The sequence below is a fragment of the Triturus cristatus genome, chromosome 2_1 (genome assembly GCF_964204655.1).
Source record: "Triturus cristatus chromosome 2_1, aTriCri1.1, whole genome shotgun sequence".
Lineage (NCBI taxonomy): Eukaryota > Metazoa > Chordata > Amphibia > Caudata > Salamandridae > Triturus > Triturus cristatus.
The window spans coordinates 171,085,504-171,097,764 of record NC_140581.1 but is presented as its reverse complement, the minus strand read 5'-3'; the positions used below and the strand labels follow the sequence as shown (position 1 = coordinate 171,097,764).

At 46.3% G+C, this 12,261-nt stretch overlaps 1 protein-coding gene across 1 annotated transcript in view; it reads left to right on the top strand.

The window, feature by feature from the left end:
• EPG5 (ectopic P-granules 5 autophagy tethering factor) overlaps window positions 1-12,261 on the top strand; it is a 595,944-nt gene that overhangs the window by 408,991 nt on the left and 174,692 nt on the right. Inside the window, exon 31 of the mRNA XM_085629140.1 lies at window positions 2,294-2,507. Within this exon, the coding sequence (XP_085485266.1) occupies window positions 2,294-2,507 (214 nt within the window). The remainder of the gene's footprint in view (window positions 1-2,293; window positions 2,508-12,261) is intronic.

The following is a 12,261-nucleotide window of genomic DNA, read 5'->3' as shown; positions in this document are numbered from 1 at the left end:
CTTCTCTGTGGCAACTGAAACAGTGGTTCCAGAAGTGGTACCCAGAGGTTGGTGAAGTCTTTGCAGTCTCTAAGACCAGGAGGCAAACTCTGCTTCAAGCCCTTGGAGATACTCAGCACAAGTAAAGAACGTTCAGCCCAGTCCGTTCACTGCCCAAGGTAGAAAGAATCAGCAACTGCAGGACAACCCAGCAAAGCAACAACACAGCAAAGGGGCAGTACTCCTCCTGGCTGCTCTTCCAGCTCTTTTTCTTAGAAGGTTCCTTGATTCCAGCAAGTTTTACAGTGTTGGGGTCTGGGCCCCAATATTTACACTCAAATTTCCTTTGTTCCTTCGGGCAGAGGGTGTCTGTTCTTAGTCCAAACCAGTTCTGTCCTAAGCTTCCTGGTAGGAGGTGGAGACAGCATTGCTCAAGGAAGAACAGGCCCATTCAGGTGCAAGGAAATCTCCTCCCACTACTCTAAATACAGCCCAAGTCCATTCGGCTCAGCCCTGACTCATCCAGGAAAGGCATACCACACACCTCAACCCCCCCAGTGGCTGGCTGAAAAAAATGCACATCCCCAGCCCCTGTCACTCCAAAGCCAGACATTCAATCCACAAACCAATTTGCTAATATGCGTTTGCATCGAGTAGAACGAGAAATGGTATATTCCTTTCTGAAAGATGTCTCCTCTACAGGCGCCATTTGCAGAAAAAATTATCAAGAAGACAAATTATATCAATGAAAGAGAGATCCACCCATCTTCAGATGGATGTACCTCGTCGGCTTATGGCCTTGAGGGATGTTACAGAAGGCTCTCTGTTGGTGCATAAGGTACTAGGCGTGGGGACAGTTTCAGTGGCTAATCTGGGACCAACAAATACTGTCATTCAAGCCAATATGGAAGATTTTCAAATGATAGATCCATCGTTCAATCAATCAATCAGTGCATTTGTATAGCGCACTACTCACCCGGAGGGTCTCAAGGCGCTTGGGGAGGGGGGGGGGGGTGTTCTGCTATTGCTCGAACAGCCAGGTTCCTTCTCCAGTAGATTGTGGTGTGCATATGCATCAATAGAATCTAGAGTCTCTGAGACGACCCATTGTAGTTTGTTTTCGGAGTAGCCCATAGTTAGAAAGTGATTGCTCCTGCACGTTGTTCACTTCTTACTTCTGATGTTGCTTCAGTGTTCTCCTACACGGGTCTTGACTTTTCTGTAGGTAATGCTAATGTAATGCATACTACATGGGCACATGATCATGTGAGGTGTGTTGCAGTTTGTATGCTTTCTAAGTGTCCACATTAAAGGTCTGGCAGCGGCCACAATTTTAGTTCTCCTCCTTTTGCACAGATCCCACTATGTCTCTTAGATAAAAGAATGGCGTGGGAACACTCCTTTTTATTACCTCTGTGCCAATTAAGGAAGCAGAGTGTATCCTGTGATAGATGCTTCTACGTCCCTCGCCCTATTCTTTAGTGGTTTTTCTTGTGCCCAAATGTGTAAATCAGATGCATGTATCCCAGTCAACATATTTCCTAATCACATTTGCTTTCATGTATAATCTTAAGCAGTCTGCTAGTTGGGCCAGACATCAACTAAATGTATCTTAATTTAAATATTCACTCTGCTGGTATTTAACCTTTAGGTGATGGTCCATTTACCATTGTTTTACTCTATAAAGGATTTCTTATCACAAAAGAGAATATTGTTTTGTTCTTTGCACCGGTGTATTCTTTATATTGAATGCAAACTTTACTTTCTAAATTGAATAATAATAACTGTCTCTCCTTCCTTCAAAGACTGAGTGAATATACATGTGATATATTTATTGATATCAGTTGTGCGCACTGAACGGTAAACTTTTGGTGCTAACAATTAACATTTTAAAGAAGAAATTGCCCTTGATTATTCTTCCTGATGCCTGGCTTTTTGCAGCACCATGATCATGTGGAGGGTGTCCACACCAGATAGTCAATATCACATAAATAGCCTTTCTTTTTCTTTAGATGAGGACTAAAATATAGCTAGGCTGTGACTGATAATGACCAATGAGTTGTTAATGTGCTTCGCAAGATATACGAATTGTAAAGGTTGTAATTGATTGCTTTCAGTTTGTACTTGATGGACATTATCTACAGGAATAAGTTATGAGAGATAAAAGTAGGCTGGGCAATGGTAACTTGGGCCACCAGTTTAGATGCAGGCGGTTGGAGAAAGTGGATGAAACTTAATCAGAAAATATTGAAACTGAAGTTGGTTAATTAAGACTTGTGATTCTAAGTATCTTTACGTCTCTTTTCTTCCCAAGTTTGATCTTTCTCAGTGGCTGAATTCTACAAAACCCCCTTTGTCTGAACGTACAAGACTTCTTGAATCAATTCATCTGGCTATCACTGCCTGTGGCCTTGAACCGGAGGAAGAGATTTCAATGCCGTGCCATATTTTCTGTAAGCACTGGACTTCAGTACTCCTCTATCAGTTCCCTGACCATTACGGTGACTTCCTCAGGTTGCTTATGCAGAGTAAGTATCTTGAGTTAACCACAGACTTTTTGTGTGTGATTGATACTTATTTATTTCGTTAACATTAATTGATACTTACATTATTATATTTATTTTTTTACATTTAATTTGTAAAACACATTTACAGATTGTTTTGCAATTAGGAACAGCTGTGATTCCTTAACCTATGTTTTTTATTAAAGTTTCTTGTGCTCAACCAACACAGATATAAAAAAACAAGGTAAGCACACAGCATCGTACATTTATTCTTGTTAAAAAAGAAAAATAGCCTTAATACAGAGAACAAGCGCGCGTGCCTCGCGCTCAAAGTAAACAAAAAAGAAATAAGTTTGACGAGAGGCAGCAGGGGGAGGGGAGAGAGGAGGGGACCTGCGCCTGTTTCCCTTGCAGGAGCAGGAACCATTTGTTAATTACAAACAGATGGTCTGAAAGCTCGCTCCCGCAAGGGTATCGCCAAACGTGCACGTGTTGCCATTCAAAGCAATGCAATGCATGCACGTTTTTTACTGCAAAAATTAATCGATTTCAGAAGGTCTTTTTCCTATGCAACGCATGCGCGCTGCATAGGCGGACCTAAAAAGTATCATGAAGTGCTGCTCTACAAATACAGATGCAAAATTCTTAACCTTAAAGAAACACATTACCCAAACATTCAGATGCACCCGGGCCTTAGGGCCTTTAGCCTTAATAATAGCTGACTAATCGTAAATCTGTAAAAACAATAACCCTCATTCAGAAACCGTGGGGGGAGTAGGATGCACCCAGACTCTGGTGATGCTCAACCGGGGCACAGTGAAAGCATTTGATACCACCAAGATTAATCCGCGACTAATATCGCACTTGTGTGCCAACATGTTATCCTTAACCGACCACTCAAAATGGTAATCCAGGTAAAGGATAATAACTGCGCCACGCCTGAATAAAAATATTTGAGTGCAGGACATTTCGCAAACATATGGATAATATCTGCAACATGTGTCCGTATTTAGAGCAATAGGTCTAATGGTTTGAACTGCTCTTAGACTATTTGCATATTCTGTCTGGAGTATAACATAGCATACACACTGTCTGATATTGCTGCAGTTTCAGTCTAATTGAACAAACAGAGCAGTTAATAATATTAAGAGCAAATGAGATTTCATCGACCAAAATATCTTGACCGAGCTTGGAACCCCATTTGGCCGTGAGATTAGACCTATCATCCGCTCTACCTATGGACATAATCATATGTGGGATTCTAATGGATGGAAGGTAAAACATTGAGTCAGGATGTCAGCATCCTTGTCCCCAGCCATATATGCCAGATAGTGTTAAAACAAAGTCTCACATTTGTAAGTATTTTAAAAAAGACTGTTGGCGGTAGGTCATAGAGTGTTTGCAGGGTAGAGAAAGCACAAAACCAGTCAGAGTCAAATGTCTGACCCACAGTCTTAATGCCCCTGTTGAACCATCCTTTCAGCACAGAGTCACAGGAGATAAATGGAAAGATAGGGTTGCGCCACAGTGGTGTAAATAAGTAAATAGATGGAAGAGAATATCCGGTGCAGGTTTCCCCCCTAATACAGAAAACGTCCCTGATGATCATAAGCGGAACCCGCTTAAAATTATTCAGATCAGAGCATCTGCTCAGAGAAAACCTGAAGTCCTGCCCCACGGCCATTTGATACCCTTGAGCGAGACAGGTAGGGTCATGATGAGTTAGAATGTTCATAATACGAGAGCCAAAAGTGGCCCAGAAGTACAGCTTGAAATCCGGAAGAGACAGGCTACATTGGCTAAGGTTTTAAAAGATGAATAGCCTTTCTAGCCCTCAGATGCCCTCAGATGAAGCTGCCTATTGCTCCCTCAAGATGCTTAAAAAAGAGATCTGGAACCTATTAAAGAGTCGCCCGAAAAAGATAGAGAAATTGGGGTAAAATGCTAATCTGATAGAGACTTCTAGCTGCAAATTTCTTACCTTTGACCTTCTAGGCGGCAGGCTGGATCCGGAAGATTTTTCCTAACAGTATCCCTGCGCGCTGGTATGTGGCATCGGTAGACTCCGCGTGACGTTGGTGGTGTCATGCTAGTCGTCGTCGTGACATCCGTGTCATCAATAGAACTGCCACTCTGGCGCGCAGACGTCAGTTATTTTCTTTCCACGCCAGCCAGCGCAGATCCGTCGAAGAGAGCATACCCCCTGCCAATTTTTGACAGACTTTTGGTGTGCTGGGGATGTCTAGCAAGATGAGCTCTGGGTTCAAGCCATGCGCGCCTGTCACCGTGCCATGTCGGTCACGGACCCCCACTTAGTGTGTCTCTGGTGCCTGGAGCACGATCACAAAAATTCCCATTCGATATGGGACATGGTTGATCAGGTGCTGCCCAGAGGTTTGGAGGAGGACCGGATTCTACCAAGGCATTTCAGACGGGAGAGATACAGCAAGGTTCGCTATGCGATGTGGCTTGGACATGACAGACTCGCTGGGCAGAACCATTTCCACAACAGTGGCCGTACGTCACTACGCCTGGCAGAGAACGTCTGGGGATGTCCAAGCAAATTTTTTAGACATGCCCTTTGATGGCTCCCGTCTCTTCGGAGACAAAGCAGATGCCGCACTTGAGCGTTTCAAGGACTCGGGGGGGCTAGGGCCAATTCCTTGGGCCTCACCACTACATCCCGGCCTGTGACTTCTTTTTGGCTATGGAAAGGGCTACCAACCGCACCAACCCTATTCCGGCCAGAGGGCCCTGCAAGTTTAGCAACCTCTGTGGGTCCGTGGATGCAGTTCACCCTGACCCCGAGGGTCGAGAGGCCAGAATTTGAGCCAAGCCACGATCCCCTCCTAAACCGCAAAACGCTCCTGGTCTGATCCCCAGGATAATTTGTGACCAGTTGGTGGCAGAATACGAACAGGTGGGTGTTGCAAATGGTCCCCATCCTGCGTGCTCCTCGTCGCTACCTGCAGTTTACAATGGGCCACGAGCACTATCAGTTTGCCTTGCTTCCCTTCGGCCTCACCAGTGCCCCATAGGTGTTCACAAAGGTGATGGCTGTAGTCCCAGCCCATCTGCGGGCATAGTCTTCCCCTATCTCGAGGACTGGTTATTGAAGGCAGGCTCGTCCCAAGCAATCCTCTTCCCTCCTCCAGACGACGGCAAACTTCCTGCATTTGCTGGTGTTTACACCTAAATCCCTATCAGATTCTCCTTTTTTATTGGGGTGGTTCTGGGCACGTGCAGTTTTAGGCCTATCTTCCCAAACGGCGAGTCAGGATAATCAGGTTATGATACCGATGTTTCAGCCTCCATCCTGGATTTCAGTGAGAATGACTCTGAGGCTGATGATCTTCATGGCCTCCTGTATCCTGCTGATGGACCATGCAAGGTGGTGCATGCTGGCTCAGCAGTGGGGCCTGAATTTCCAATGGGCGCACAGCATGGAGGAAATCTCACCGACCTGGTTCAGATATCACTGCGAAAGACCTGCAGTGCTGGCTGACAAAGCGTGATTGAGACAAAGGCAGACCCCTCTCCCTTCCCCAGCCAGATCTCACAGTAGTAATGGCTGGGGCGGCCATTGGGAGAGGTGGAGATCAGAGGACTCTGGTCTCCGGCGGGAGCGAAGCTCCAAATCAACCTGTTGTAGCGTCGCACACAAATCCCTCCACGACCTGGGCCCAAGGTACCTCAACGACCGCCTGACTTTCTACACGCCCACCCGACAGCTACGATCCGCAAACCTCGCCCTCGCCGTCGTCCCTCGCATCCAGAGAGCCACCGCCGGAGGAAGATCCTTCTCCTACCTAGCGGCCAAGACATGGAACTCCCTGCCCGTCCACCTGCGGCTGACCCAGGACCACTTCGCCTTCAGGAAACAGCTCAAGACCTGGCTGTTCGAGCAGTAGCAGACCCCCTCCCCCAAGCGCCTTGAGACCCTTCCGGGTGAGTAGTGCGCGCTATAAATTCCATGATTGATTGATTGATTGATTGATTGATTGCCACTGAAAGACTTTTTACCATACATCAAGGCAAGGCTAGTTCAGGTGTTCACGGACAACACTACCACCATGTGGTACTGCAACAAACAGGGCAGAGTGGGGTTGTGGACTCTCTGGAATGGGGACCTACGCATCTGGACGTGGCTGGAATAATAGGGCACTTGTCTGGTGGTTCAGCATCTGGCCGGTTCTCTGAATGCAAGAGCATATGAACTCAGCTCTGCGGATCACGAGTGGCTTCTTCATCTGGAGGTGGTACAAGGTCTCTTTCAGCAGTGGGGAGAGTCTTGGTTAGATCTGTGCGCCTCCGAAGAGAACGTGCAATGTCAAGAGTTTGCGAGTTGGAGTTTCCAATGGGTCTCTCGCTCAGGAGCGCTTTTCATCACTAGGAGAGCTCGGGTCTCTTGTATGCCTTCCCGCTCATACCACTCCTGCCCAGAGTGTTCAAGAAGATCAGGAGTGACCAGGCACAAGTCATTCTTGTGGCTCCGGATTGGGAACGGAGAGTTTTGTACCCAGAGTTTTTGGCTATGAGCATCGATCCTCTGCTTAGGCTGCCCCTTTGGGAGGATCTTCTGTCGCATCAGCAGGGGAGGGTCCGCCACTCAAACTTGTCCACTCTCCGCCTTCTTGTGTGGAGATTGAACGGCGACAGCTGACAGCTTTTGTCCTTTCTCCCGAAGTCTGCAAAGTTATTCTGGCAGCCAGGCGTCCCTCTTAAAATTTGGTATACACCTGCCGATGGAACACATTTTGTAAATATTGTACAGAATGCTCTATTGACCCATTATCTGCTTCTTTGGCAGATATTCTCCTATTTATCCTTTGCTTAGCCCATCTGAGCTCTGTTTTGGGCACTTTGAAGGGCTACCTTTTGGCCCTCTTGACTTGTCTTCAACTGCCAGACCAGCCTTCTTTTTTAAGCCCCCTCTGATGCAGAGGCTTTTGAGGGGTTAACCTACTTGTTTCCCCCTTCTTCTTTTCATATGCCACAATGGGACCTTAATATGGTCCTTATTACTTGATGTGGGCACCATTTGAGCCACTGCATAACCGCCCTCTACAGTTGCTCACTATCAGAACAGCTTTTTTGGTGGCATTAACCTCTGACAGGAGAGTGAGCGAACTGTCATCACAGCCTCCTTACCTGACAGCTTTTCCATACAAAGTGGTGCTGAGAACTAGGGCTTCTTTTTTGCCTGAGGTTGCAACTCCCTTCGATCTGGGACAGTCTGTTACTCTGCCCACTTTCTATGCACATCCGCACCCTTCCAAAGAAGAGGAGCGTTTTCACTGTCTGGACCCAAAAAGAGCGTTATCGTTCTACCTTGATCGCACTAAAGAGTTCTGGGTGGATGACCAATGCTACATAGGGTACGTGGGAGCAAATAAGGGGCGTTATGTCCAAAAGAGGACCATATCATGCTGGATTATCCTCTGTATCAAAATATGTTACAAAGAAACAGCAAGAAACAGCCTCGTGGAAGGCCCTAGGTCCTATCCCACCAGGGCGAAGGCAGCCACCACGGCCCTCCAGCGTGTGGTTCCTATTGCTGATATGTGCCAAGCAGCCACGTGGGCATTTCTGCACATGTTCGCCAGACACCATTGCCTGAATTCTCTGGGAGGGCCTGTTTGGCCGCTCTGTTTTGCATGATTACCTGGTTTAAAGCCTTTCCACAGACCCTCCTCCCGGGAAGGTATTGCTTGGGTATCTGTTCAATGGTAAGGAATCTGTGGCTAGATGTCTCTATCAGATGTACAAGTTACTTACCTTCGGTGACGCCTTATCTGGTAGAGACATGGTATAGCGGCAGATTCCTTACCGACTCACCCATCCTCCCTGCACTGTGGAATTGTTTTTAGTGTCAGGGCTCGACACACCATGGTCAGTCACTTCATCGCTCCACGCTTCTGGCAACTTCTGGAAAGTTGTGAAAAGTACTACCATCAGCGCGGAGGTCACAACGACGACGAACATGACGCCGACGACGTTGCATGGACCGGCGAGCAGGGGTACAGCTAAGAAAAATCTTCCGGATCCAGCCTGACACCTGGAAGTAAGGAATCTGCAGCTAGATCATGTCTCTACCAGATAAGGCATTACCGAAGGTAAGTAACTTGTCCATTTTGACAATATTGCATCGCCCGAGGATGCTGATAGAAGGCGGTTCCAATACTGCATCTTCGAGATAGCCTTTAGGAGTGATTCATAATTTAATGAAACAATATGATCAGTATTTGCACAGATCTTGACCCCAAGGTAAGTAGTAGAAGTGACTGTCCCTGGGACTGGAGAGTCTGATTGAAAATTCAGTATATTTTGTGTTTTGGACAGGTTACGCTTATAGCCAAAAAATGCCCCAAACCTCTCAGCCTTAATTGAAATTTGTTCCATAGCAGACAGGGAATCAGTAGAGCAGAGTGCAACATCATCAGCGTTTATGAGCTTATTTTAAGTTCGAAGCCATTAAAAACAGGTGGAATTAATCAGCTTATGCTGAGATGTTGTTAATAGGGTTCAATATAGAGCGCAAATAAAGGGGGAACAGATAGCCTGGGCGGGTGCCACACTAAATACTGAATGAGGGACAGGTATGCCCATCCCAAACCAGCCTAGCCAATACATTTGGATAGAGAGACCTAACAAAAGCAGTGAAGCGGCTACCTGTATCATATGCAAACAGAGCAAACCAGAGAAACTTCCATGGAACTCAATCAAAAGCCTTCTCTGCGTCCAACAAAATCATACTCAGCTTGCTGCCAACGTTACTAGCCACATCAAAAACAGCAACTGCCAAATTGATATGACTTGTGATTTCCCGACCGGGAACAAAACCATGCTGTTGTGCTGACACTAAGTATTGAATCAAAGGGGGCAGGCAGACGGCTAAGATTAATAAAAAATATTTGTGCCCAAACTGATCAACGTAATCGGCTGGTATGATGCTCTCTCCTCTAGAGGCTTCTCTTTTTTCAGAAAACTATAATATTGGTAAGATTCCATGAGGCAGGACTTTACAAGTCCTTTTCGATACTTGACACCAAATTCAGAAATAGGGGGAGCAAAACTTGACTACATGCCTTGTAGATTTCCAGTGGAATAGTATTCTTCCCAGCTGCTTTTCCTGATGGTAATGATTTGGTTTCCCCTACAATATCCTGGATTGTAATATCCCTCTCTAATTTCGTAATCTGTAGTGGACTAAGGCGGGGAAGGCACGCATTCAGAATATAAGCATTAATACTTGATTGTACGACAAGTGATGAGTGACCATACATATCGTATAGAAATCAGTAAAATGTTCCACTATGGCAATATTTACCCTTAATGCTTTTAATTACATTCCTATTTTTCCTTTCCACTATTTGTTCAGCATGGACTCGCCCGATGTTTTCCCCGTACTCATACTGAAGCACTCTGTGTCTAAGATACTAATTTGTGAATTTTTCACGCAGGCTTCAATCCAACATACAGCGAAGCTTCACTATTATAGAACAAATGGAAGACTTATCTTGACCGCTAGCTATCCTTAACAGCTTGGGAATGCTGGTATTCAGCCTCATAAAGCAAGGCACAACATTTAAAAGCCTCCTCTTTCTGCAATTTATCAGCCTGCAAGTTAAACTGGAAAGTAATGCCTAATATTTAAGCCTTCATTGTGTCCCAGACTATGTGAGGTGCGGTGAATATTATCTTGAACAAATTCCCAGAGGCAACCATTCATCCAGGAAATATACTCAGGATTAGAAAAAAGAGATCTTGGAAAAGTAAAGCCCCGCCCTTCCTTACTGGAGGTGGGGTACTGTAAGTTCAGCAAAAGCGGATTGTGATCTGAGGTAATCTTAGGTCAGGCTTCCATACTTGCAAACTGAAACTGCTGGTCGAGTGTAAAAACGATGTCAGTCTATTGGGGCAGAAAAAAGGTATATCCAGGATTTTTGGGATGCAGAGTAAGCCACACATTGCCTAAACCACGAGTCGGTGCCAAATCCTGAAAGACAGCTCTAGTTTTCACCATCCATGGATTAGCCTCCCAATTAATAGTGTCCTCTGCATAGGTGAAATCCCCAAGAAGAAGTAAGTCCTCTGACCACTCTGATAAATCCAGATTTAACCAGTCAAAGGGCGCAGAATCATCAACATTCGGCCTATAAATCATGACAATAGTAATTTTCCTAAAGTGAACATTGATCTGAGCAATCGACCGTCTACCCTTAGTAACAGAAGCCATCCTCTGAATCAAGTATTCCAAATGTCTAGAGCAGAGAATTGAGACCCCCTCCATATAGAAGTCGACTGGCTAGTACAGATAACAAGATCCAACCCGAGCTGCCTGAAAATAAAACAGTTAGGCAAACAATCTGTGGCTTATAGGTCAGAATCTCTTCACTAACCTGCCGCGACTTAAGCGGACGATTAAGGCCAGCTACATTCAATTCCATCACATCAACCTTAACCGAAAGGTAGTATTGTTCTAACCAAAGGGCCAGACATCAGTATAATACCAACATGATGCTTGTGCACAAATCAAAAACAATTGATCACAGCAGCTAGTATCAGCTTCTGACCATTGTAAGAAAGTGCTTCTTTTGGCATGGATAGCCCCCACCTTTTGCCTGGTTTTGATGTGGTTTCAATTGCAGTGCACAAGGGCCCTACCAACCAGGTCCCCTGTGCCAGTATGTCTTCCCTAAAACATATCCAAAATTGGTACTTCGCCCCACTGTAATTCCCTAGTAAGTGGTAACCTGGGTACCTGGGGCCTGTGAGCTGAAGAGGGTCCCCTGGGACTCCCCTCACTGGGACCATGCCACTGCCCTTGCAGCTTGAGTGCCCCTGTGAGGTGAAAACAACAAAGTCGACATTGCACCCTGCGTGGGTGCCATGCCAGCCAGTACTGCCTAGAGGCATAGGTAAATCACCCCTTGTGTAGGCCTTACAGCCCTAAGGCAGCGTGCACTATACCCCGGATGAGGGCAAATCTATATGAGCAGATATACCCCTACAATATTATGGTCCAGCCCTTAATGTTGTAAGTGCCAGTAAAGCCATAGAGAGTACATGGGCTGGGAACGCAACAACTTGAGGTCCTGAGCCCCATGATGGCTTCACTGAACACAGGAGTGTTTGGTACCAAACCTGTCCTCTCAATAAATCCACACTGGTGCCAGTGTGATATTTATTGTACCATGTACCCATTGGGCACCTCAGGGGTGCCCCCTGTAAACCTACCAACTCCGGTGTGGTTTCTGACTGGCTGTAGTCATCCATCCACCCCCAGACATGTTTCTGGACCCCTTGGTTGGGAGCTCCTGCTCTCTGGGACCAGAAACCATACACATTCTGGGCAGAGGTGTCACACCTCCTCCTCAAGGATGGGCCAGTGCTTGAAGGGCAGAGCTTAAAAGGCCTGCCACCCTTGTAATGGGACCCCCAGCCTCTACTGGTAGCCACAGATGGCAGCCCCTGAGTTATACCCCCACTTTAGGTGGGAAAACCGGCAGGTACACCTGGGAGAATAGTAGGTGTGTCTACCTCTGCCAACTCCTCTCCTAAGGTGGGGGTAGGCGAGGTTAAGCACATCTTTCAGTCCCTGCCATCTTGAAGATTGGGGACCCCTCCAATCAGGGTTAGGTCTATGCCCCATCCCTTAGGAGGGTGGCATAATAGAGGGTGTAGTCACCCCAAGTAAGGTGCCCATTGGCCTTACCTGCTACTCCCCGAAAATACCCCTAAATTTAGTATTTAGGTGGCTCCCCCAGACCTGGAA